This window comes from Theropithecus gelada, chromosome 10 (genome assembly GCF_003255815.1).
Source record: "Theropithecus gelada isolate Dixy chromosome 10, Tgel_1.0, whole genome shotgun sequence".
NCBI classification, from domain to species: domain Eukaryota; kingdom Metazoa; phylum Chordata; class Mammalia; order Primates; family Cercopithecidae; genus Theropithecus; species Theropithecus gelada.
In genome coordinates, this window is record NC_037678.1 from 43723905 (window position 1) to 43749906 (window position 26002).

Consider the following 26002-nt stretch of genomic DNA (forward strand, 5'->3'; position numbering starts at 1 on the left):
ACCCACCCCGCCCTCCCAGCGGCGCGCGCCCGCCGAGGTAGGTGTCAGAGAGCCGAATTCGAATTATTTGCGACGCCCGACGGAGTTTCGTATCTTCGGACGAGAAAAGTGCGATGGGAGTGCAAAGGTAGCTCTGCTCGAAGCAGCAGGCACGCCGGTGTCACGGGAGCCGAGGAGCGGTGGCCGTGGCTGTGGAGTCGGTGCTCGAGGCGTCCTCCCAGGTGGGAGAGGTGGCGGCCTGGCCTGGGCGCCCTGGGGGCTCTGGAACAGAGGGAAAAGTAGTTTACGGAACGTGAACTTGTTTGAGGGTTCTTTCAAAACTTTCAAGTGTCCCGCCCCACACTAGGATCTAGCAGTGCACGGGATTAGGAGCAGGGATAGCAAATTTTCAACCAGTTGACCCCAGCCCGCCTTTCCTGGGACCTTGGTTGGGTCATCTGCTGCCACCGTGGTGTCTGCTGGGATACAGTTTATTCATTCAATAAATGTTTGGTGCCTGCGGGTTCCGCGGCCCACCATGTGCCCAGGTGAGCCGAGGCGGCCAGGTAATCAAGCTAAGACATGAGCAGTGTCTTTGATGGGACACAGGCCTACATCCCGGAAAACCCAGATATGCAAAGTCCACAAACTGTCTTCCAACTTTTTCTTTGACTTCTTAACAGAGTCCATGAAACTTAAGATGTTTGGATGGAGAAGGAGAAAGAAAAGTCTACTTATAAATGGAAACACATTTAACAGTCCCCAGGGCTATGGGGCGGCTGATACCACCAGAGGCCTGGAGCAAACTGTTGTATCATTTTAAGTTAGCTTTGAAAATAAAAAGACACTGTTAGCCATTCAACAGGATGACTGAAATTCCCCCCTTTCCCCCAGTTTGCTCCACTTCGAGTAAGAAAAGGTGTGACAGATGAAGATGCCACATATTATTTTTCTTGGCCCCTTCAGGTACACCACTGCCCCCATTGTACAAGGCCTCTTTTTTATGAACCTGAAAGGACAACAGAGGGCGATTCAAAGTCACCAAACAACACTTGGAATTAAGAACAGGAAGCGCAGCCTAGATGCCGTCCTGCCCTAGGTTGCTGCAGACCCCTGACTTTCTCGAACTCGGCTGAAAAGTTGCTGCCAGGTTTTTGTCACACTCCTGATCATGGCCTCTCTTCCACACAAAAATACACCTTCTTTTGAAAATGCTCAAAGGAACTATCCTAGGTTGATGCTTTTCACCTAACCAAAGATGCATAAAAATGTTGTGCAGATACACCTGAATGTGCTCCCGGGAAAACTCAGCAGTAAGGCCTCAGGACCGATGATTCTTAGGCTGCCTGTAACAGTGAAAGTAAGGCTCACTGTCATCCACCACCTAAATTGGAAAGAATCGCTTGATGACATGGCACAGGTTCTATATCTTTAGATAGTAAATTAAAAATTCCTGGCTGAATTTGATTGTCACTTTTAAAAATTGTTAAAGACTTGTAAGAGGGAAGAATAGGCCAGAAATTTTTGTTATGCTCCATTTGTTCAAAAGCATCTTCCTTCCTGCTTCTAATGTGGCAAAGCACAGATACATTGTCTTTAAGAGGTAAGGTAAATAGTAACAAATACAACCTAGATACTTATGCCAGGAGCTACAAAGTTATACAATGAATATAATGAAGAGCCTCCTTATTTGGAAATCTCTGAGCTCCATTACCACCTTCCCCTTTTAGATAAGTATCACACCTGAACTTTAAAAGGAGTGAAACTGCCCCATGTCATATACTAACATGCGTTCTAGGCAAGACACAATTGGGACTATTGTCCTAGAAATGTGTAACGCAAGATCAGGCTTTACTCCTTTCAGCTCTCAATCTATGAGGCCATTCTTGAAAACAAAAATGTTTTAAGTGTAGGTTTCACCTATATTTTATTATGACTACTGATGAATAAATAAAGCATTTACTTTGTAAATAAATGACAGCAGGTGGAATCATGGGTTTACAGGTAAGCAAATGACACCCAGAGCGCTGAAGCACAAGCTGGTTTGCGGTCAGCTAGGCTCTCTGTTTTCACTCCACACAAAGTGAAAGAAGAGATTTTATTGAGCTTTTGGCCTCAAATTTGACCTCTCAAGGCCCTAAAAGTTGTGATTTTTTTTTTTTTTAAGTCTTTCAGATTTGGAGGCTACCATGTGTGACCTTTTCATATGGGTTAGTCATTTATTTTAATTGATCATTACTGTTTTAAGTACCTAGTTTATGCTTTGAAAGTGGGGCAATCTATTAGCATAATTCTTGGAACAGTCCAGATGAAAGAGCTTTCCAATGGAAGGGGCCCCTCATCTGGCTCAGGAAGAGAAGGGAGTTATGGAGATTTCAGGGAGAGACAAAGGGCAGAATATCTTGGGTATAAAATGCCCGAAGAGAGCACAGATCTGTGGCTCAGGAGACTTGCTTCGTGCCCAAGCCAGCCAGTTGAGATCATAACACATCCCTAACCTAAAACACTAGGTCACCTAACGAAAAAATTTGGTTAAACAGATCGTGTCACACACTACACGGAGATACGGCCTCAAAACATTTCTTTCCAACATTCCATATTGACAACAAGGAACAACGTCCCACATCAGGGTTTGAATTCTGTGGTCTTGTCAGCTTCGTGGTGATAAAGGCAGTTTGTGTTCTTGGCCCCTGGGTATCCTCCTTTCTGAGTGAGAATGCCTTGTCTGCCTTTCGAAGCAGCAGACTTGCTACAGCTTAGAATCTTGAAAATAGTGTTCTGCTTAATGATGTCACTCAGTTTTTGGACAAGAATGTTATCCTTGGCCCTTCATTAGTTGGGGTCATTTTAAGTTGTTTTCCAAGAGCTCAGAGCAAATATAATTATAATATTATTTTAATAGCCTAGGAAACAATAAATAGGTTTCCACTGAAACAGAAACTTTAGCTGTAAGATTTTAATAATAGTATTTAGCACTTTCACAGTGTTTCCTGTCTTCAAAGCACATTCTGCACTTTAATTAGCTAGAATGACTGAAACTGCTATTGCAAATGAATGTCAAAGTCTATGTCATGTAGATGATGAAAGAAGGAATTGTAAAAAGCATTTCCTAGTCCCAGTTAATCCTTGTAAGAAGGCTCTATTACTTTAGACCATAAAAGTTCTTAGAAATCGAATGTAGTGATTATCTAGGACATTTTTTTCTTGTCATATTCACTAGTCAGTAACTTCAACCACAAAGTAACCCTAAACTTATATTCAAAACTAAACATGATGTAAAACTTCATTTCAGAAGACTTGAAGTCAATTACTGAAGAATTAACTACATGGCCATATGACATTTTCCTATTTATTATCCATCAACTAATTTTAAAATGATCTGTTTTTAATTCAGAACATACTCTAATTCAAACAGAATGTGGATGTACATTGGCCAGTGTGTTTGGACCGAATTCCTTGAGTCAGTGGATTTGAGATGTTGTTCAAACATCTACTTAAAAGCATGGCACACAATATAAGGGCAACGAGGACCTTTTGCAGCCCTTCTTGATCTTTCCTGACTCTCTGATGGGGAGGCACCATCTGTGGGAGAGGCTTCCTGGTCTCTGTGGACAGATGCCCAATTCCCCAGGCCATCAAAGCCTTTCTCACCACATCCCCATGAGCCCCAGAGTGGGCAGGAATGGACTTCTAACAAAGCCACCATCTACCTTAAGAAGCGGGAAGCTAACAAAAAGAGATGACATGTATTACTTATGTTCCTTCTAGAAGCCTAAATGATATGATGCACATGTTACCCTTCATTGAAGATTCTAGGTGGACAAACAACTTGGATATCAACAGGGAGCAGAAAACCCACTAGCAGGACCAAAAGGCAGACCCATCAGCAGAACACAGGAGGCAGCTTCAACAATTAATTCCAAAACTGAAAGTCAAATCCAGGAGAAGACAGGAAGCTCCATTTTCTTTGAGGTACATCAACATCAATAACAGATCAATGGACCCACTTAATGGAGTTCTTAATTGGGTACAAAAAAATATTTAAGAGTTTTAACCACTCTACAGCAGGAAAGTTAATTTTCCTAAACTGAAATATCCTTCACTTCCCTTGGGGAAAAGTTTTCATGAGGACTAAGGTAATGGGAAAACCTGTTGCTTAGAACTTTTAACTTGGCCTTGAAGATGGAAACTCATCCAGGATGGAGAATAATGTAGGGAGACTAGTTAAAAATAGACACGGACCAGTTCACTTTCACACTTATTTACAAGGTGCCTTATTTAAATGACACTTTGATCCAACATCTTACAAAACTAATGACAACAGGAAAAAATAAGAGGCAGTTGGTGCACCTGGAGATGGGATGTTGAGACCAGTCAGGAGTTCTGAGGGACTAATGAAATTTCCTTAGATAAAAGAAACCCTTTAATTCTTCTTATTTTAAAGATTTTAGGAGTTTTTTCATAGTATTCACTTCTTCAAATTTAGCTCCATAGAATTGGAGTTTAGACAGTTAAAAACACTGGATTAATCAGGCAATTCATTTCATTTAGTTAAATGCTGCTTTGTGGACATACACAAATGAAACAACTGCTAAATAGAAGTTTTACGTCTTCGGATTTTATCTACCTGCCAACCAAATGTAGGTGATCATTTTCAAACAGCCTTGCCATTAGGAACTAGCCTCAGTTTGGGAGAACTGAGATTCAGACTGGGCCTCAGGTGTCATTCGCCTTCAGAGCTAAAACCCCCTCTCCAGTCCCACTTCCATCTGCTGTTGGTAAACCAGGAATTAAGCAATTAACGTGACATAATTAGTCACACATTTAATTCACCTAGAAATGTAGATACCTTTTCATCGTTTTGTGTTTGTCCACACGTTTTAGTTGAAATTGAAAAATGTGTAATTATCGCTTAGCTCCACCTATTTTCCTGGCTTTTATTTTGAGGAGGGAACTAACCATTGGGGCACAGGCTGCACAGCTCCCAAAGTGGAGGGCTGCCCCCTCTTTTCACACGGGCTCCAGCTGTCCTCCCCACGGCCACCGCAGCCTTCCTCTGCTTGATTTCCATTTAGCCTCCAGTTGGTCGAAATTAGGCGTTTGCTGGGGAGCTCAGGGCTGCGCCCTCTGCTCTCCCACTCAGCAGTTTATTGAGGGCTTGGCAGTGTGCACAGAACTCTCACTGGCCTGTTAGGAGCCCACTCAGCAGCAGAGCCCAGATGGCACTGTGTCTTTCTAAGGTCCTTGCCGACCACTGGAAGTTATGAGAAGGGGAAAATTATTCAGCCCAAGCTGCAAGCATTTGCAACCAGTCTGGGGATCAGATGAAAAGGAGATTTTTTATGAGCTACAGACCTCAGCTCTACCCGCAGCCACGTCCCAGGGTCTCTGCACGCCGCCCAATACTGGGAAGGCTGCCTCTGCCCGCTTTCTTGAACATTCCTGTTTTTCAGTTGCCTTAGTCTCTACTACCTTCTCAGATTACGGCTCCTTTTGTGCTAATTACACCGAAAAAATTGAAAGAATGTCGCTGACTTTACAAAGAACACAAAGCAGACTTGCTTTAAAAACTAAATATAGCCAGTTTCTTTCAGAAGGCAGACAGACTCGGCCTTCCAATGATTTGTACTATGCAGATTAATTGCAGATGGCCAATTCATTTATTAGGACCCAAATGACAGAAGGGCTCAGCTATCGGCAGGACAGATTAAAAATGTGTGTTGCTTTTGGGGGTCATTTACATAAAATGAGAAGGTCTGATTAATGACGAACTTTTTTTCCCCAGCACTTAATTGTAAATTAAGATTTGCTGATGATGATGGCCTAATTTAAGCTACCATGGAAAGAGGAAAGAAATGGAAGCTGCCGACTGTAGGAAGCAGTACCTGTACTGCGCAGGTAAAAATATAAATGAAACGAAAGAAGAAAATCTAACTTCTCGTTCTGGAAGGCAGTGGCTGACACAGATCAAGAGGATATTTTTTTTGCAGCCCCTGTTCTCCATTATGTAAGAAATGGCCTTTTAAAAGACAGACTTGGGAAGGGGGTATTCTCTCTGCTAGCCAAGCAAATTATAGATTACTCCCCACTTCCACCCCCACCACCATGAAATCCCGAAAGAGTTAACAGGTGAACAGTAGCAGCTTGGAATGATTTATTTTTTTCTAAGGAACATTAAATACTGAATTGCTCATGCTGAAATAACGCTACAGCTGTGATCCGTGGGGCTGAGTTTTGGACACTGGCTCGAGTGACAGGTGTACTCGTTGTTTGCCCAGCTCGGCTGAAATTGTGATGCCTAACTCAAATGTTTTCCCAATTAACTGGTGAGGATTCTGGAGCCAGCCAGGAAAGGGCCTTTTGCCACAAGGACAGAAGACATGTGTGCTCAGCCTTCAACAAAAATGTCAGCCTTAGGGGAGAATGGAGCCGTTGCTCCCTGATCATAAAAACAAGAAAATGGAGATGGACCTGCAATGTCCAGAAAGGTAGGGAAAAGAGACAATCTAATTGGGACCAAACCCTTCTAGGTTCTAAAGCAAACAGGTCTGTCCTACAGTTCAGCTCTTGGAGGATTTTAGGGATTGAAGCAAGTCCAGGATTCTAGGAAATGTGTCACCAAAATTGGTATTATTAGAGAAAGTGGCACAAAGCTACAAGTGCAGAGTCTGATCTGTAACATGCTAATTACATCTATTTTTATCCCAGGGTTGCAGTGACCTAACATCAAGAAATAAAAACTCTGGAAAACTAGCCTTTCACATATAGAAAGTATGATTACCCTTAGGTATGGGAGCCCCTGGGAAAACTTTCACTGGGTCTATGGATTTAACCTGAGGTAAGAAAGCAGCAGTCACCCAGGAAGGTGGTTGACTTTCAAGAGCACTTGGCAGCAGTGAGGGGAGGCACATGGGGAGTTGTGGAATAATGTCAGCATGTAGTAAGAGGGGAACTCCGAAATGTCCAAGGCCAGCCCAAGCAAACGGCGCTATCTCCACGTGGTGCCCTGGTCTGGAGAGGGAAGGAAGAAGGCTAGGCTATGTTTTGCCAAGCCAAGACTTATAAATGAGGAAGCTTTCCTCAATCCATTCCACTGATAGCAAAGGCCCTGGATCCCTATCTTCTACCAAGATGGTGCCAAATAGCCGAACCATACAAAGGAAATTGGTATAAAACTTAATTGGGACCCAGAGACATCTAATCTCCAAGTTAAAGGACTACTCCTTTTACTCATAACCGTTGGAGGCATACCAAAGCCTAGAAAAGCCTAAATGACCCTAAATTCATATTCTAGTGTTATTTAACCCATGCCTCTGAGAGGCGCTCAAGAACAGGATAATTTAATGTCATTCTCAGCCTGAAAAGTTCCTTAGTTTTCTTTTAATCAGTAATTATTTTAAATGCATCATTTCAACAAGATACCATGAGTTAGTTGAATGAATGCATATAAAACCAAAATGTTGACTAGTAAATCCCCAAATCGAATTAATATTTTAATCTTAGATATAACATACTTTTATATTTCATTTACCTTGCACATTTTTAAATGTGTTAAATGTGTTTTCCACAACTTGGCATAACTACACATCCACTAGGTTTATTGGGTGGGGAGGCAGAGAGGCAGAGAAGAGAACTTTGTTTTTTTTAAAAAAAAAAAAAGAAAAAAAAAGCTATGATTAAAGGATAGAACTCTACAGCAAACATTTAGTTTCTACAATTGATGCCAAAGGTAGAAGAGATTTTGAGAGAAAAAAAATAGATGGATAATTTCTAAAATATGTAAAGTAAACAACAAATATGCAAATGCAAGGGAAAAAAAAAAAAACACTACTAGCAGCATGAAAACCCCAGGGAAACAAACAAGAACATCATTGTAATTGAAAGTAATTACTTTGAACTTAACCTTCCTCCCAATACCTGATAATTCTGTGAAATCAGCCAGCTGTCACTCTTGTCCTTTTAGAAACATGACATTGATTTGTCTAGCAAAGACCCATCATTAGAATTCTGAGGTCTGCCTAATGGGACTACTAATAAATCTAAGTCATCAATTCTTGACCTTTTGTTTCCTGAAATTCTCGGTATGTGGTAAACTGCTGAAAACACATTTTCAAGGTCTGTGACTGTAACATGAAAAATAAAGGATCAAGGCTGCGCTTTGAAGGTCTGATCATATCTGGGTTCTGCCCTGCCTGCGCCCCAGAGGGAAAATAAGCAAGATGGATTAGGAACAGCATCTGGGGGTCATATCAATACCCTCTTTTGGGCTGAGCTATTTGCAAATAGAAATGGACTGTGTAAGACTGAACTACAAAGGGAGATGTGCCAAGGAGCCATTGCCCCTTCCCCTGCCTCTCCTTGTCCTCTTCCTCCCTCATCTGCCTGACTTTTTACTGCACTGAGAGATCAGGAAAAAGTCCAGCCAAGAGAGTCTAAATTGACTATGCACATGAGAAAGAGAGAGAGAGAGAGAGATTATCTAGTCTCAGTTTTGGTGACTTTGAAATAAAAGGTTTGGGTTGGGGAGGGTCAGCTTCTTTTTCAAGGAACAGAATCATGGAAATTTTTTCTTTTTCTGTAAAAGCAAAACACTTCTCACCCTTATTTTTTGCTGGCTGGATTGAGCTGGTTGTAACCTAAGACAAAATGTGGGCAGGTGCCTTCAGCTTCCTCTAAATTCTAAGATGGCTGCAGGCACCAGACTCTGACAGTGATGTTGCTGAGAGTCTAGCCATAAAGATTTCTTTCCACATGGTTCTCCCTCCACATCTGCCTAGAAAGACTAGTCTGCTGCTTCATTTTCCCCCTCCTCTGCAGCCAATTTCAGATAGCTGCAGCAGAGAAAGTGAGACCCCCCCCACACCTTGTTTGTGTGTACCCTTCCTTCCGTGCCCCTCTGAGTGCATTTGGGTTGTGCTGGGGTGACATCGGGACAGGTGGTTGGCTGAGCTGATCCTCTCAAATATTCAGGCAAACTGGTTGTTTGTAGACAAAACATCCAGATGCTTTTTCACGATTGAACTTTTGATCAAATTGATTGGATGCTTTGTTGTCAAGAAGACAAAAATCCAAGTCAAAAAGGTCACCAGAATAGGAAATTTGCAGGCAATGAATAGTAGGAAGAATTACATATTTCTAGCAATGAAAAATGTGAGTTTTTAGATTGTGCTAAATGACTCGATACTGGCCAGAGCAAAGATACAAGTGAAAGAATGGATCTTTTTAAGGTTATATTGTTCCCATTTATTTGGCTTTGTGCTACCAGAAAGTGGCTTGGAGGCTTGCTTTTTAGTGCTCTGTAAAATGTAAATGGTCTAAGTTAAGAAGCTATTTAATCTCAAACAATATTAATTGTGACATGAAAAATGAGACCAATTCTTCCGACATTACAATCACCACCACCTCACGTTAACTGATCACCTATGTTTCTCAAAAGAGCCTGAATATTTTCCTTTTCCAAACTGCCAATTTTTAAGAGGAGACAAAAATCCTCAAATACTTTACTTATTCTGATGCTGAAAATGTGGTCTCCTAAAATGGGCTTCCTTTGGCCTCCAGGCTCTGCAAACCTCTACATCTGATTTGTCTTGTTCTCTCACCCCCCGTGCCGCCCCCCACCCCCCCACTGCCTCTGAATTAAAACTCTTTCTAAAATAAAACCACTAAGCAGCCAAACGGTCATAAGCCAGGATGCTGCTCCTGCATCTCCCTGCTTCCAGACAGAACTGCTGGACCCTAATGCTGCTTTCCAGGAGAAATAGGGGGAAAATGCATTTTCACATATTTTTTAAGTGTTTTTCCCTAAATGGGTCCATTAAAATCAGCAAGATCACTGTTCCTCCATCTCTGTAGCAGGCAGAATCACCACGCATGGAGATAGGAGCAAATTTGTATTTCCAGTCGGCTCTGATGGGGAGATTGCAGTTGTTCTACGGAAAGGCGATATCTCCATCCCTGCAGTACTGCCTCATGATTTCAAGACCACTGCCTCCTCCCGTAAGATTCTGCAGATGTTACACTTTGCTTGTTAAACCTCTTGCTAAATGTAAGAAATAACGTTGTTTTACTTGTAAATGTCCGTAATTCACCTACTGCAAAGCCCTAAGTCCTCGCTGTTTCATTACCAGCTGCCTGTTAATAACCATCAAATTAGAAGTGTCTCTAGCAGCATGACAATTTAGTGAGGGGAATAAGAACAGAAAATCACAAATTGTTCAGAGAAGTTGCCGCATAGCAGGCCTCCTGGGGCCGGGGCCTGATGCCCCTTGGTGTTTAGTTCAAGGCCACGGGGCTCTCTTGGGTGACATCACTTCTAACATAGATACTGTGTAATTCAGTTACACAAACGCAGCCCAGACAAGCAGGCTCACATCATCTCTTGTGCTCTGCGTAAGTCTGCACCAGAGGCTCTCAACACAGCCTGCACTTCCTGTTGCATGCCACGAAAGAGCCCTAAAACCAAGGAGGGAGGTGAAAGGAAGTACAAAATAATGCACCTTCTATGTTTTTTGTTGTTTTGTTTGTTGTTTTGTGTTTTTTTTTTCCCTCCCTTTCTGCTCCCTTCATCTCTAAGGAATCCACAGCTAACCTGGACGCATTTTGTTACTTCCCATTCCCAGGGAGAAAGGCTTTTTCCAGCTGTGAGAGTCTAGGATTCACTTTTATCTCTTTCTAAACACTACCAGCCCAGAATCCTCAGACCACTTGTGGGCATTATAGCAACACAATAGGTACCTCCTGTGGACCCCATGCCTCGGATCAGAGCAGGGATTACCGGCAAGGCCGAGAGGTGGGAAGTCAGTGACAGCGCCATTCTCTCGTTCTTGCTTGAGCTGACTGTAGCTTCTTAACATCTGGTGCACCAACTCTTTCCCCATTCCTAAACCATAGCCGGCCTCTGCCCATCAGAACGTCAGTCCTGGGCTTCCTGGGCTCTGTCCCTTTATCCAGCTCTGAAGCCATTGAGTGTCCATTTCAACCTCACACCTGACTTAGCACCTGACTTTAAAGAAAAACATCCTTTTCACCGATAAGGTATGTGACCACTTGAAACCCCTCCAAGGCTTTCAAAGCCGATGGAGCAGAGCATAACAGCAGAGGAGATCCACCCCCGGGGTTAAAATCACACAGAAGGAAAGGGGAAAGCTGGCAGTAGCAGGTGGCTCCTTTGGGCTATCTTATTCACCATTTGCCCCTGGCTGACTAGTCCTGGGCCCCCACAGAATGGGCCACTGGTGCACAGGCTCAGGGAAGGGCTTCTCTCACCCTCTCCAAGTGCATCTGTCATTTGGCAGTGACAGCCACTTTGCACTCTGTACCTTGGCAGCTCACATCTCTTTCAGAGGCTCCCTCCTTTCCCCCCACCATAAGCCTCCTCTGTAAAAACCAAAAAAAAAAAAAAAAAAAAAAAAAATCTTGTTCTTTCATCATAATTAAAGTGCTGTCAGGGAAAATGGCTGATTTTTGCTGCTGTTGAAATGACCCTCCTTCTCCTTCTCCACTCCTCTTCGCTTCTCTCATTTGCTAAAGTGGTTCTTTCTCTGCCTGAAATCAGGCTCTTTGGTGATGGAAATTTTAGCTTAAAGCAGAGAGTTCTAAGCAGAATCCTAACCTTGCGAGGGTGGGGAGAAAATCAATGTTTTGAGCTGGCCTCTGTTTGCAGCAAGGTGCTGGTGAGGCCATTTTCATCAGGAGGAACGGTGGCGGTGGCTCTCTCTGGGCTTCAGATGCATGCAAGGTCTCCTAAATACAAGTCACTGTCATGGTACACAATTTAGCAAAACTTGGTGGCTGATTTCTCCCCGTTGACTTAGCTGAGGGTCAGGAGGAAGCTATTTAGAAGTAAGTACAGAGGTTCTGCATCTGTGAAGATAAAATCCAAACGCCTCTCATGCTCAGAGGGAAAGTGTGCCTGCGTGTTTACTATCACTGCTGGCCTACGTGCTTGTGTGTTTGAAATAAAACTGTAACTTATATAATTCGATGTTCTCCTCCTCACTCTTACTGAGTCATACTTAGTGTGTGTGTGGGGGGGGTACTTCTTGTGTGCTGTGGACACGCATCGTGTAGGGGTCTTTTTAACACCTCATATCATTTTGTGACAATGTCATTCTAATCCTGTTAGCCATCACAGAACTTTCTGAAAATATTTCAGGTGGCTGACATTAAAAAACAAAAACCCTCCCTCTGAGTGACTTTGAACTCTGCCATTAGAATCCATGACATCTATTCACATACACATTACGGGAGGGACTATGATATTCATCCCAGCTGTCACCTACTTACATTATAAGGAAACTCGAGTGTCAGGAGCTTTCAAAATTAGCTTAATTTCCTTTTCCTAAAGATCACACATCTCAGAAAGGCCCCTTTTAACTTACACTGGGGAACTTAATTGGCAGGCTTTTGGGTTTCTGTAAGGGTATTGCTAATATCTGGCAAGTCAAGATGGCAATCTGGGCGGCCCTCAGTGGAATCATTAGCTGTTAATACACCTCTGACTAACTCTAAGCTAAGGTGTGAAATCAACCCAAGCTCCACTAAGCCCCAGTTTTTCCTAAGGATATAACCGCAGTACAGTTGGGGGGGGAGGGTGGGGAAGTGGGGGGAGCTGTTTATGTAACAAACAACAAGGTTGTTTTGCTGCTGGCTTATTTGCTGGCCTGGCCTCCTGCCTCCTTGCTCCTTCCCCCTATGCCCTTCACATTATATTTCTTTTTTAAAGAAAGCAAAGCAACCGTATAGTACTCAAGCCTCTTTTATTTCCTGACTGTTTTATGTGTCATAGCCATGGACGCTGGAGAAAAACATGGGGCTTGTCATTATCGACCGGAGCTGGAATGAGTCAGGCACCCTGAAGGCTGCGATCTGAACCTTACTGCCACTGAGTGGGGTGGGGGGGGGGTACCCCGCTGCCAGGCAGAATAGCACTAAGCAGTATGCTGCTACTTGGAGATCTGGTGTGAGAGGTCTGCGTGTCCTGGGATCACAGTGGAAGAAAGTCAACTCATTGCTTTGAGGGCTGCTAGGCAGCCATAGACTTGGGCTGGGAATAACAGGGTATGGGGCTGGAACTAGAAGCGTGGGGGGGTGACAGCCCAAATGCCCTCCCCTGTTCCCTCCAATGCCTCTTGTTAGAATGCTACTCTTAAGAATCCCACTATTAAAAATGTGACTGTCTGGGCTTTTGGGCCTCTAAAGCTCTTTATGAAAATGCAAATGTCCCTTAAAAGTAGCCCCATAAGCCTTTGCCAGCTAATGGGATTAACTGAAGAGAACACAGCCACCTGCAGGGAGGTAAGGAGGCCTGGGGCCAAATCAACTTTTCAGATTTGCCATGTGCTCATCCATGATCACCTAGAACACAAAATTCAGGCATTCCTGTTGCAGTGGCAATTTTTAAGAAGCCACAACTTAATAATTCTATAAATCTCAATCATATTCACTACGGAGTAAAGTTTACCTGAGAGTTCTTTCAGTTCAGTCATCCACACAAAATACCTTCCCTTATCTTATTTTTAACATAAAAAATAGCTGGCAATCTGTATTACACACTCATATTTTCAAAAAAACCATACAGGTCACTATCATGTGCTGTGATAGTTAGAGACCTATCAATAAGACATATTATTTCAAGGGTAATAAATAGATAATTTAAAAGTATTTGTGAAAGGAAAGTTGGAAATAAAATTCTGGAAATTAAAATGTGTTTTTCTTTCCACAATGACTGGGCATTAATTATAGTATTTGAATATAGACTATCTCTATCTGCATTAGGGAACAAAAGAGACCCAAAGCTCAGGATCTAAAATGGAGGACTGGAACTAAGATAGAGGGCAGACCAGGAACTAAGATGGAAGGCAGGCCAGGAGCAAAGATGGAGGGCAGGCCAGGAGCTAAGATGGAGGGTAGGCCAGGAGCTAAGATGGAGGGCAGACCAGGAGCTAAGATGGAGGGTAGGCCAGGAACTAAGATAGAAAGCAGGGGAGGAACCAAGATGTAAGACTAGAGCTAGGACAGGGGCCAGCCCAAGAGCTAAGATGGAGGGTTGGCGCTAACATGGAGGATGAAAGCACTAAGGTGAAAGCACTTTGTAGTACATCAGGACCTGACTGCAAACTACACTTTCCCATCTAACTCTCAAAACACTAATCCTAGACATAGAAGATTTCTAAGGTTAGGTGGGAAATATTGGGCCCATCCTCCTAAGAGAATTTTAGTCTTGAAAGATCCTGGAAGGCATAGTTTGGCTCCAGAGAGTGCACAATGAAAGAAAGAAGTTGGCAAAAGGCAGTTCTCAGCACCACTCTTGGGCCAGGCCTCTGCAGCCCCTCCTGGAAGCAAGACTGCCTCCTCAGCATGACCAGTAACCCTCTGGGCTATGCCTCCTGGAGAAAGGCCTCATTCAGTCCCATGACTGACAAGTTATCAACAGGGAGGTCTACCCTATCAACAGGGAGGTCTACCCTGTGACTAGAAAAGGTTCAGTTGCTGCTGTTTGTGCAGAAAATTTCAGCCTCAGAGTGGCATGAAAATCTGAATGGCTGTGCCTGTCAAATGTTGTTTGTTTTGACCCCAGCAGATCCTTCTAGGTTTTCTGCAGTTTAATTATCAGCACTCATGACACCTTTAGGTAATCTCTGATTTGGTGTGCTCAACTGGGCTGGAAGACTCTTAGCAGGCTGTTGAAGTCTTTTGGTTGACAATCTTTCCACCTTTCCTTATTTATTCCCTGTGTAATCACTTATAACAGAGACTGCCCACTCTTCTTAACTTCCTGGGTTTGTTTTGATTCCATCAAGGGAGTCGCAATGTCTCATACCTTTGTCTTCCCCACAGGGAAGGGCACATATTTGGCACTCAATACATGTATATCGAATGAATGAATTAACAAATGAAAATGCCCGAATTGAGGCAAACTCACCGACCCGGCAAGGATTCATCCTTCTAAGGGACGTGGCAGACACGTGAGCAGCTACTGCAAGCTTAGAGATGCTACTAGACAGACAAAAAGGAGTAAGGCTATTTCAACCTACAAGTTAACCAAAAAATTAGGAAATAACTTATCAGTGAGAAAAAATGGGTACATGTGCCAGTCCCTGTGTACCAAGGACTGGGCAGGATTCCATGCTTTTGCCAAGTTGGACATAATCTACATATGAGTAAACCTCAGACCTGCCAATAGTCAAACATTTGAAAAATTAATTTGTGACAACTGTTTTCACTTGGAACCATGATGGATTTAACTATTTTCTTAAATGAGGCATGTCATTTTATGCTAAATTTCCATTAAACATTTCCCAACATTTCTTTCTTCCTGAAGAACCACCATGACCCCTAACTCCCTGACAACTCCAAAATGTCACAGAAGACCCATTTTATAAACATATTTGTGAATGAGTTCCTTTTCTTAGCTATTAGATCAGCAATTATTTTCCCCAACACTGGCCCCTAATCAGCCATTTTGCTAAGTCTCAAAGCAACACAAATTTAGCTCAAATCAATTAGCAACACATTTCTAACTCTTGGCACTTGGGGAGAGTCTGAACTCCTCCTGATGGGATGAAGCTAACGCCTTGAGAATGAACTGAGAGGCAGGTCAGCCCAGGAAGCCTTTGTGGTTGTGCTTTACAAGAAGGCCAAAACGTGGGAGAATGGGGCCCAACCACAACAAATTAGGATGAAATTTTGATTTTATTTTTTTCTCTTGAGCTGATGAATGAAGCCCAGGACATAGAAAGGCAGCTGACGGAATATTTTCCCCACCAATGCCAGGAAGCTGAAGGTCTGCTCTTGTGATTTGCATCTGGCTGTGATGTTCTCTCTCTGCCCCCCACCCTCACCCTAGCACAGAGCAATCAACCTTGCCCCTGTTCTCCTCCTGCTGAATTCCCCTCTTTTCTCTTCCCCTCACCTTTCCTTGCTGAACAGATTGTCTTCCCTCTCTAATGAACATACCCCAAGAGAATAAAACTTGTTTTTCAAAGTGGGGAGGGGGGAATGAGAGGAAGAAAGGAAGGAAGGGAGGAAGGAAGGAAAAAGAAAAAAGAAAACAATGCCTATAATGGGTCTGGCTGGAACCCAATTCTCAAGGACATCGATTTGTAAATTCAAAGGTTTCCCCAACATCAAAGATGCATACTTAACATATAGGATGCTCACTTTTAACCTGAGGGTTTGCTTTGTTTTGTTCTGGATAATTATCAAATTTAAAAATTTATGGTTTTTTTTTTTGTTTTTGTTTTTGTTTTTTTTTTAAAGAACTGGAAGGTTCTCTGTGTGCCAGACTTCCTAAAACAAAACAAAACCACTTAGTGGGATAAGGCATGTGAAAACACTTGGAAAATGAAGTTGTGCTACATGCAGTGTGTTCCTAAGTTTAAAATAAAACAAAAATTGGACCATCATTTTAGAATCAGGAGATAAACATTTGAGAAAGCAATAAGAGGTGAGAGGGCAACGGTCAGAGCTCAGAGGGTGGTGGTGGCCCCCATCTTGGCACACAGGAGAGGCCTCTGTCCCAGCTCTTCTGGTTGGCACTTGAACCAACAAAGGACCTCATGGGGCAGTGAGATGGGGAGGAGAGGATGCCCCAGCCTGGATTGTGAGCCTGCCTCTCCTCCCTGTACTCCTGTCCCGTCCAGCCAGCCTTACCCCTCAGCTGTGCCAGCCACACCCTCCTTGGCAGCGCTCCACCCCCTGCCTGGTAGAAGGATAATCACTTGCAACCTGATCCTCTCCTCTGTTCTGGACTAGGAGTTCCTAGAGGGCAAGGACCCCATTTGGTGCTTAGAGCTAAACTTGGCAAAGGTACTCATTTTTCTTTTCTTTTTTTTTCCTCCTCTCTCTCCCTTTCAATTTTTCTTTCTTTTTTCTTTCTTTTTTTTTCAGACAGAGTGTCATTTTTTTTGCCCAGGCCAGAGTGCAATGGCACAATCTCAGCTCACCTGAGATTGAGCTCACCAGCTCAACCCCTGCCTCGCAGGTTCAAGCAATTCTCCTGTCTCAGCCTCCCAAGTAGCTGGGATTACAGGCATGTGCCACCATGCCTGGCTAATTTTGTATTTTTAGTAGAGACGAGGTTTCTCCATGTTGGTCAGGCTGGTCTCGAACTCCTGACCTCAGGTGATCTGCCCACCTTGGCCTCCCAAAGTGCTGGGACTACAGGTGTGAACCACTGTTCCCTTTCAAATTTTTAAATTTAATCTCTATTTACTTCCTTCCTTCTGTCTGTACCTTCTCTTTGTCTCTCTCTTTCAACAATAAACAACTGGCCAAAGGGAATTGGTTTTAATTTCTGAGTCATTCCCAAGGACCCCGGGATTTCAAAAGATCAGAGAAGGAAAAACAAAGGGAGAGAACCTCAATTCTTTCTCTGCTCTTCCCCACTAGCGAAAGGACTAAACAAGTGAAAGAACTGTGGAAGGACAATGGCAAACAGGGAAGAGCTCTAAGGAAACTGCCCTGTAGTGTGTGTTTGTGGAGCAGGGGGATTAATATGAAACTGCACACCACGATTCATGCCGTCTCAAAACTATCCATACACCTGAGTAAAGAACAGGGGGAGATCATGATCAAGAAAACCATAGCAGGGTGAGGGCAGGCTGGGGGGATTTCCTGTAATATTATGATGTCATTTTAACAATAAATACAACTAGAAGAAAAGGCGCCAGACCAAGTGTGGGATGTGGGTTCCATGTCCTGTGGGAAGCGAAAGTGGGCAGCTGGGCCCAGTAGGGAGAGTTCTAAGAGGGTGTGGTTCCCTCTAAGGGAGGGATTTGTGCGTCTGGCGCGGGAAGAAGACTGACCAAGAAAGCCACCAAATAAACAGACCAAACCCCCAACCACCCCTCCCCTGAGAAAAGCACAGAATGGCTGTATTGGTGTTAAAAGTAAGGTCCCCGGGACCCAAGACAGGATGAGAGCCCCAACCAAAACACCCTGTAAACACGGGGCTTTTTTTCCATTTGGGCATCCTACATTGCATCTAGAGAATTCCAAGATCCCACTTTCTGAGAGCAGACCCAGCCATTCTGAGCTCTCTGCTGACCTCTGGTGGGGAGGAGCTCCAGTGGCCCAGGAAAGGTTGGAAAGAGGCAGTCACCTGCCTGGGGCTCCCCTGCTCCCCATGGTCTACAGGGTCACCTGCCCTCAGCCACCACTCAGGGCTAGAAGTCAGGAACTGTGAGGAGAAGAAAGTGCAAGAAAAGCTTTAAAGAATCCTCAGAAGAATATGGGCATAAGAGAATAATGTTGTAGGAAAGTTATCAACTAAAAGAAAAATGTTTCAATAGGTGGGTGGGAGGGACGTTTACCTTCAATCAACTGTTTGTATTCAGTTTCCTTAACTTTACAATTTTAAGAGTAAGGGGAGAGAGAATGTGTATATGAATGGGATATGGAGGGTAAATTTGATCGGAAAGAAATAAATTCCCATTGGAGGACTTTGTAGGCCGTTGTGTGGGAGGCCTGTGTGGCCCTTCTCAAATAGATGACCTCATCATTTTCCAGCTGCTGGATGGGGTGGTGGGGGGCAGAAATGGCAGGGAATGGCAACAGCACCTGTTCTTGGAACCAAGGAATTTGGCCAGACACCATCAGACCCAGCTTGCTCTTCAGTGGAAACGAGGCCTAAAGAAGCCAGAAGTGGCCTGCCCCAAGGCAGTGCTGAGCCTGAGATGGACAGTAGGGGTCCCATCCTTAGAGAGGATGCCTTCACTAGTGAGAATGCCCTGCTGTACCGTGAAGCACTGAGAAGTGGAGAGGGGTTGAGGAGGGGAAGAACTTAAAACTAGCCCTGAGGTCTCAGAGATCCTGAAAAACTCAATGATGCTTGCATGAATGGAAAAGCAACGATTTATCCCTAGCAAGTCCCTTCTCTGTGAACAATCATTGACCATGCACCTCAAATTCTACTCCATCTCCCCATATTGTCTTAAATGCTAACTTCTCCAGGTAGGCCCCTTGGATTTCCCTGGTGGAAACGAGCTCTGCTCATCTATGAACCTCTTGTCTAGCTCTTGATTGAGGTGTGAAAGAGTTTACCACCAAACTCTGCTCCTGCAAAGATTCTCCCGGCGATGGGGACCCAGAAACTATTAATTATTTACCAAAGGACAACAGAGGGCCCTACCATTTGATTTCCTATACAATCTTCCATTTTGGAACAGACATTTAAAAAAGTGTGTGTTGGATAGGGTGTTGGCATACCTCGTCTATTTAAACTATATCAGATAATTAAGTAAGTTTTAAAGTGAGAAAAACCTCCCTCCTGTTTTTTCAGTTAAGAAAAACTAGAACCAGGGATTTGTCCAGGATCTCAGGACCAGTTCCCAGGAGAACCGGGGCACCAGGGCTATGAATCTAGAGGTTACCTGATCCTGTTCTTTCCTGTCCTGGCTAAGATCTTCAGATCCACTAGTTAAAAGTGGCCGGGATTTGTCCTTAGATGTCAATTGCTCAACTGTAAACTTTTAAAAACATTCCTCAGCCTTAGGGGCAGGGGCTGTGTCCCTGAGAAGGAGGATTTAGGGAGGGGGACGCGGGTTCTGCCTTAGGCGCAGGCACAAGCGTGAATTTTTGAAAGCCAGGCTGTCAATAGTAAAAGCCGAGCGCCCTCTGCCAGCCGGTTCTGAGCGGCCTTGCTTTCTTCCATTGTTTCCACTTCCCAGCCCTGAATAATTCGTGTTCTCATTTATTTCCCTCCAAAAAAAAGTGGTTCCTGCTCAGAAAGCCCCCCCAAAATAAGAACCCTATTTAAAAATAAATCTCAGAAGAAAGTGAGTGAGGAAAAAAAAGGAAAAGTGAGAAAGAAATTCGAGAATTCCTTAGGAGGCTGCTTTCCGCTCTCCCCTTTCTGGGTTGTGAAACTTCTGAGAAGATGAGAGATGAGCCCCCTTTCTCCAACTAAGGCAGCCCTAATGATCTTCCTTCTTCTTTCTGACCTCCCACCTTCTTCTGGCAGAGCAGATGCCCCATTCTGAGCCTGCCTTAACATCTGATCAGGCCCTAACTCTGGGGAATCAAGATTGTAGGGCCAGAAGAAAAAAAAACAACGAAAAAGGCCAGCCACGGTGGTTCATGCCTGTAATCCCAGAACTTTGGGAGGCCAAGGCAGGCGGATCACCTGAGTTAGGAGTTCTAGACCAGCCTGGCCAACATGGTGAAACCCCATCTCTACTAAAAAGAAAAATATTAGACCGGGCACAGTGGCTCACGCCTGTAATCCCAGCACTTTGGGAGGAGGCCAAGGCAGGCGGATCACCTGAGATCAGGAGTTCGAGACCAGCCTGACCAACATGGAGAACCCCATCTCTACTAAAAATACAAAATTAGCTATGTGTGGTAGCATGTGCCTGTAGTCCCAGCTACTCAGGAAGTTGAGGCAGGAGAATTGCTTGAACCTGGGAGGTGGAGTTTGCAATGAGCCAGGATCATGGCACTTCACTCCAGCGTGGGTGACAGAGCAAGATTCCATCTCAAAAAAAGAAAAGAAAAGAAACAGAGAGGCATCCACTGTGTGCTATCTGTTAGCTTAAGTCTGAGGCTGAGATGCCTGGAGGCATTTTGGATTCATCCCTGGCACCTGAGTCCAAGTCTCAATCTCAAGCCTCCTTTCTCAAGCTGTCCCTGTCCTGCTCCCATCTTGGGTCTTGACTTCCTCATACATAAAGCTGAACACAGAGATATCCTCTGCTTCTTCCCTGACAACCCATCAAATTTAAGGTGCTCTCCTGACCATGGCAGGACCCCAGGAATACTTGGCAGAATCATTCCCAAATGGGGCCTTGTCAATACTTTTAAGAATCAAACGTTAGCCTTTTCCCGATGTCAACTTAGCAAATTCATGGAATCCTGGAATAAAGTTCTAGAATCAACCAAGGTCCCAGGAATGAGAGCTCCCAACTTCTAACCCAGTGCTGTTTGTACTATTCTAGGATCCTCCCAAACAGCTGGAGCTCCTCTGCCCACAGCCTCCCCCATCAGATCAGACCTACAGTAGAAGACACCAAGGAGTAAACACTGTATGCTCACAAACACCAAACTGCCCTAGGATGAACGATTTCGTAAGAGCGCTCCAGAATGACTGGATCCCATCAGGAACATTTCCAAGGACTCCCACTCAGAAAGGAGAACCCTCCTAAACCCCACCCTGGCCATTTGTTTTGCAAAACAAAATGATCTAATGTGCTTTCCCTTTAGCGGCTAAACTGCGTAATTATAAATAGCTAGAAGTTTTCTGGCAATCCAACTTTACAAAATTTTCCCCTAACGTCTGGCATTTGTTTTTGGGTTCTGCCCTGAGTCTTCTAAGCATTTGCTTGGAAAGCTGTTGCACTTTCCCAGGCAAAATGTCAAAATCAACATTCAAAAAGCTTGCCTTAAGTAATTTCTAGGATTCTGCACTAAGGAGGTTTTATAGTTAGGGGGCACTTTGCTTAGCTGAACTTGTGACAAAAAGCTAGTCTTCAGACAAGTTTTGATTTCAAATGATATTTTAAATTTCACACGTTTGATATATAATTTATCAAACTACCAATATATTTCTACACCTTCCCCTAAAGAAATCCTAATGGTAAAAGCTAAAGTGTTAAAATACACGTACATGTCTGGAAGGGAGAGTGGTCATTGTCTATCTATTTAGTTACTTTTCTGGCCTTTGCAATGAACTCAGAGGTCACAAATTCAAAACTCCCTAAGCGGGGGGGGGGGGGGGGGGGGGAAAGAAAAAAATCTCCTTTGTTGGAAAAAATTAGATCCCTAATGATTCTGTTTCAGTTATTACAATCAGATGTTTCAATTAAAAAACTTGATGAGCTGAATTCAGATGTTACAATCTGAAAACTCTATAGAAAGACCAAATGGGGGCAAAAATGTAAATGTGTTATGTCAAAATATAACAAAGAAGTTATAAAGTCCCCTTCCATAATGGTTACTTGAGAGAGGCTGGTCAGATGCAAGTTAGGGACTTAGACCACTGTTTAAAATTAAGATCACAATTTAGTCCTGTTATAATTATTTCAAGAAATAATGGTTACAGAGTCTGCCCTAGGATGGAGAAGGGGGTGTCCACTTTATCAAAGACCAAGCACAAGACTCTTGACCAGGAAATGTCCTTGGATTGTTACTTTTATTGGCATAGCTATGTTTCATTCCTGAGAGATCTTATGCTCTTTCTCAGTCCAGTCATTCAGAGCCGTTCCTTCCACTGCCCCTCTCTCCTGCAATCGAACTTTGTGCCTTGAAAGACCAGTTGCTAAAGGTCATAGGTTACCTCCATGCAGTAGGCTAGTTCCCTATGGGCCTGGGACTAGGGAGACCCAGCAACTGGGGCCCACACACTGCTTGCTGGTGGGTACACATTATCAGTTAAAGACTCTGCTGCTGTTTTGGGGAACACATATAAAGTGAGGCTCCTGCCACCCTAGAGCTGATACATTGTCAGCAGCCATCTGACAGATGGGTCCTTCATGTCTTGGCATCCTTCTCTACAATGCAGAGTGAATTAATTGAGTGTGCACCAGTCAGAGAGAGAGTTCCTAGCCTGCTACAGGAAAAGGCATCCTGAAGAACCCCTGAGTGGAAGATGAGATCATTTCAGGGTAAAGGCTATTTAAGCACTGATTTAGCCTAGCTATGGGACTGACTTGGTTAATCAAAGTCCACTCACTGTTTACTTCCCTGAAATAATTTCCTTTTCTATTCTAGTTAGGGTCATCTGGGTCACTTTCTTCTCTGAGATTTCTAGAAATTACTTCTGCAGGGTTGGATGCGGTGGCTCATGCCTGTAATCCCAGCTACTAGGGAGGCTGAGGCAGGAGAGTTGCTTGAACTCAGGAGGCAGAGATTGCAGTCATCGGAGATCATGCCATTGCACTTCTGCCTGGGCAACAAGAGTGAAACTCCATCTCAAAAAAAAAAAAGTAACTGCAGTGGACAAACTTTTCTCTGGGGAAAAAAAAATATGTATTTTATATTATATATAATATATATGATATATATGACATATCACATGTATGATATATAATATGTAATCATATATAATAATGTATATATAATGATATATACATATATGATATATATGATATAATATGTAATCATATAATATATAATCAACCTCCTTAGTGAAGAATCCTAGAAATTACCCAAGGCAATTATATATATTATATATCATATATATAATCATATAATGTATAATCATATATGTGATATATTATATATATATATTTTTATATACATATTTTGAGATGGAGTTTTGTTCTTGTTGCCCAAACTGGAGTACAATGGTGCCATCTAGGCTCACTGCAACCTCTGCCTCCCAAGTTCAAGCAATTCTCCTGCCTCAGCCTCCCGAGTAGCTGGTATTATAGGCGCCCGCCACCACGCCCAGCTAATTTTTTGTATTCTTAGCAGAGATGAGGTTTCACCATGTTGGCCAGGCTGGTCTCGAACTCTTAACCTCAGGTGATCTGCCCACGTTGGCCTCCCAAAGTGCTAGGATTACAGGCATGAACCACCGCACCTGGCCCCGATATATATATTTTTAAGATACGCAAGTTACAGTATGTATGATCTTGAACTTTCCCCAGAATTTGAAACTGATGATGTTAGGGCAGTAGTTATCAATGAGGGGTGACGTTTTGCAATGACTAGAAACAGTTTTGGTTGTCAGAGAGAGAGAGAGAGATTGAGAGTGTGTATGTGTGTATGTGTGTGTCTGGTATGTAGCAGTCAGGGATGCTGCTACACATCCCACAGTGCAGAGGACAGCCCCCCCATGACAAAATGTCAACGAAGCCACTTGGAGGACCCCTCTGTTAGACTGAGCCCCCCAAAATGCTTCTAAAATCCTAGCATATAGCTAACTAGGAGAATTCACAGCATAAAAGTAAAACGCTGGTCTGGCTAAAGCTTTGGGGCCTATTTGAGTCGAAGCTCTGTCATGAGGTAGGGGGTGGCAGTAAAAGTCAAGGGGACCCTTCTTCGCCTTTGCTGGCCCTGGCCATCCCTCTCACTTTCACATAGACATGCCACCTGTTTTCTGCCTTATACTGTCTCACCATCTAGTGGTCACCTGAAATATCAATTCATCTTCACCATCTTTGGGCCCTTCTAGAGCCAGTCATTTAAAAATTCCCATGTTGGGGGCCAGTGGGCAAAAGGAACCCCCTGAATGACGTCAACGATTTAATTAATAAGTTAGTTCAGCATTTGAAGGCCTAGCAGAGCCACAGAAAGAGCAGCTATAAGGAAATAGGATGGACACTTCCTAAGATTTCAAAAGCCCATGAAGGCCAAAGAAAAATCAAGGGACTGATTATAAATAAGTCCTGTCTTTTGAAAAGAGAAACCCACAGGGCTTTCTGCTTAAGTCCCCCAGACACAGATGTTACATAACCATAGATTTTAAAAAAGGTATCTATTTAAAAGGATGTGTTCAAGTGGTCTCAGTAATGTAAGTGCCTATATACTTCCTAAATAACACTATCTATTCTTGACAGGTTTCCTGTTTTCATTTTTTTTTTCAGTTGGACCACCAGCTACTACAACTCTAGAAAAGTGGAGGCACAGATATGTGGGTCCCAGAGCCCTGGGGGAGCTGGAATGGATACTTGCTAAAACACGGGACATGAGATTCTCTTTCCTTTGGAAGGGTCCTGTCGTGGCCCTTCTTGGGTTCTGGACTATCTTACAGTGTCTGACTTTGGTTTCTGTGGATCATGATAAGCATTACTCTTTTTTTCCCCCTCAAATATCCCACAGCTTCAAACTTACCTGAATGCAGGTTCCCTGTAAAAATACCATCATGTAATTTTCACGTTAGCAATCAGTTTGATGAACAGCAAAATTGTTCAAATGGGAAAGAGGAGAGAGATAATGTGGTCTTTTGATGGAAGGGGAGAGGCAAGAGCCAGCTAAATCAGAAGAGAGAGGCTCTTGCAGCCCAAGCCTTAATTTCCTTGTAAGAATCGATGCTCACTCAGTGGTGACACTGAGCATGTGAAAGCTCAACTGTGACACTCCTTAGAAAGTAGTACAGGGATTTTTTTCCTTCCCATTATCAACTCATTAAAGGAAGTTAAAAGTACTTACTCTGTCCCACACACAGTGTGTGTGTGACAATGTCGGAAACATTGACTGACTCATAATAAATTTGAGATTGGATAACAATTTATACTACCTTTATACCTCTCTCCTCGCCCCAAATTGAATCATTAAAAAACATTTAGTAAGATCGAATGTGCAGTTCTGTGGGCAGAACTCCACAAGTCAAAATATTCCTGAATTTAAATACTCCTGAGGTTTAACAAATTACTCTGCAATGCAATTTGGGATTTTTCTCTAAGGAAGTACAACAGAGGCACACTCCCTTAATTTCCATTGCTCCGTCACAGATCAGTTGCCTAACATTCTTCCCTTAGCGTAGCTCCCAGTTGTTGCATGTAGAAAAGCACTCCACTGATTCTAACTTGAAAGGTGTGTGCCTCATGTGTGCTCAGAGAGCATGTGACGATCGACATAATGAAAAATCAAACATTGTTTTGTTGTGTTGCTCCCTACCTCTTTCTTGGAGATCTCTTCATCTTCAATTCCCATGGGCTGGCCTGGTTCACCATCTGGCTGTTGGAAAGGAAACTAAACACATTTTCTTTTCTTCTTTTCTTTTCTTTTTTTGATGTGTAATAACCGTAGAACAATCCAAGCTCAGGTCCTTGAGCTCAGCCTCGGTATTGAGTTGATTGGTAGTTAGGAGCTAATCAAAACAGAAGGGGCAGCTGGATAGGCAGGGGTGACAGGTGACACTTTTACAGGATAAGTCAAAAAGTACGTTATCTCCTCATCTCTCTCTGGCACATCATTCACCTGAGAGTGACTTCACACAATTATAAATGTGGCAAGGTGGCATTCGTCTACTGCTTGGATTGATCTTTGTTTACAGAATGTAAACAAAGAATGTACTCTGACAGGTGGAGACAGAAAGACGGAATGAGGTGGCCGGCACTTTTAGAACTTACACGTTAAT

At 43.4% G+C, this 26002-nt stretch overlaps 2 protein-coding genes and 1 long non-coding RNA gene across 9 annotated transcripts in view; 1 reads left to right on the top strand and 2 right to left on the bottom strand.

The window, feature by feature from the left end:
- LOC112632631 lies at positions 1-25625 on the top strand. Its single transcript, XR_003121423.1, has 5 exons — positions 1-37; positions 5765-5877; positions 6688-6750; positions 20916-21002; positions 24480-25625. It is a non-coding gene; the product is annotated as an uncharacterized LOC112632631 (long non-coding RNA).
- The window catches only part of GNAS (GNAS complex locus), a 71905-nt gene that overhangs the window by 22399 nt on the left and 23504 nt on the right, over positions 1-26002 (bottom strand). Inside the window, exons 4-5 of one of the 6 annotated variants that reach the window (XM_025398418.1) lie at positions 23956-23970; positions 9579-9608 (exon numbers count right to left, since the gene is read on the bottom strand). The exons of the other annotated variants lie outside the window; for them this stretch is intronic. Of the exons in view, the coding sequence (XP_025254203.1) occupies positions 9579-9608; positions 23956-23970 (45 nt within the window). The remainder of the gene's footprint in view (positions 1-9578; positions 9609-23955; positions 23971-26002) is intronic. 6 annotated transcript variants of the gene reach the window in all.
- LOC112632630 (neuroendocrine secretory protein 55) overlaps positions 1-26002 on the bottom strand; it is a 64657-nt gene that overhangs the window by 15120 nt on the left and 23535 nt on the right. The gene's annotated exons all lie outside the window — the stretch shown is intronic.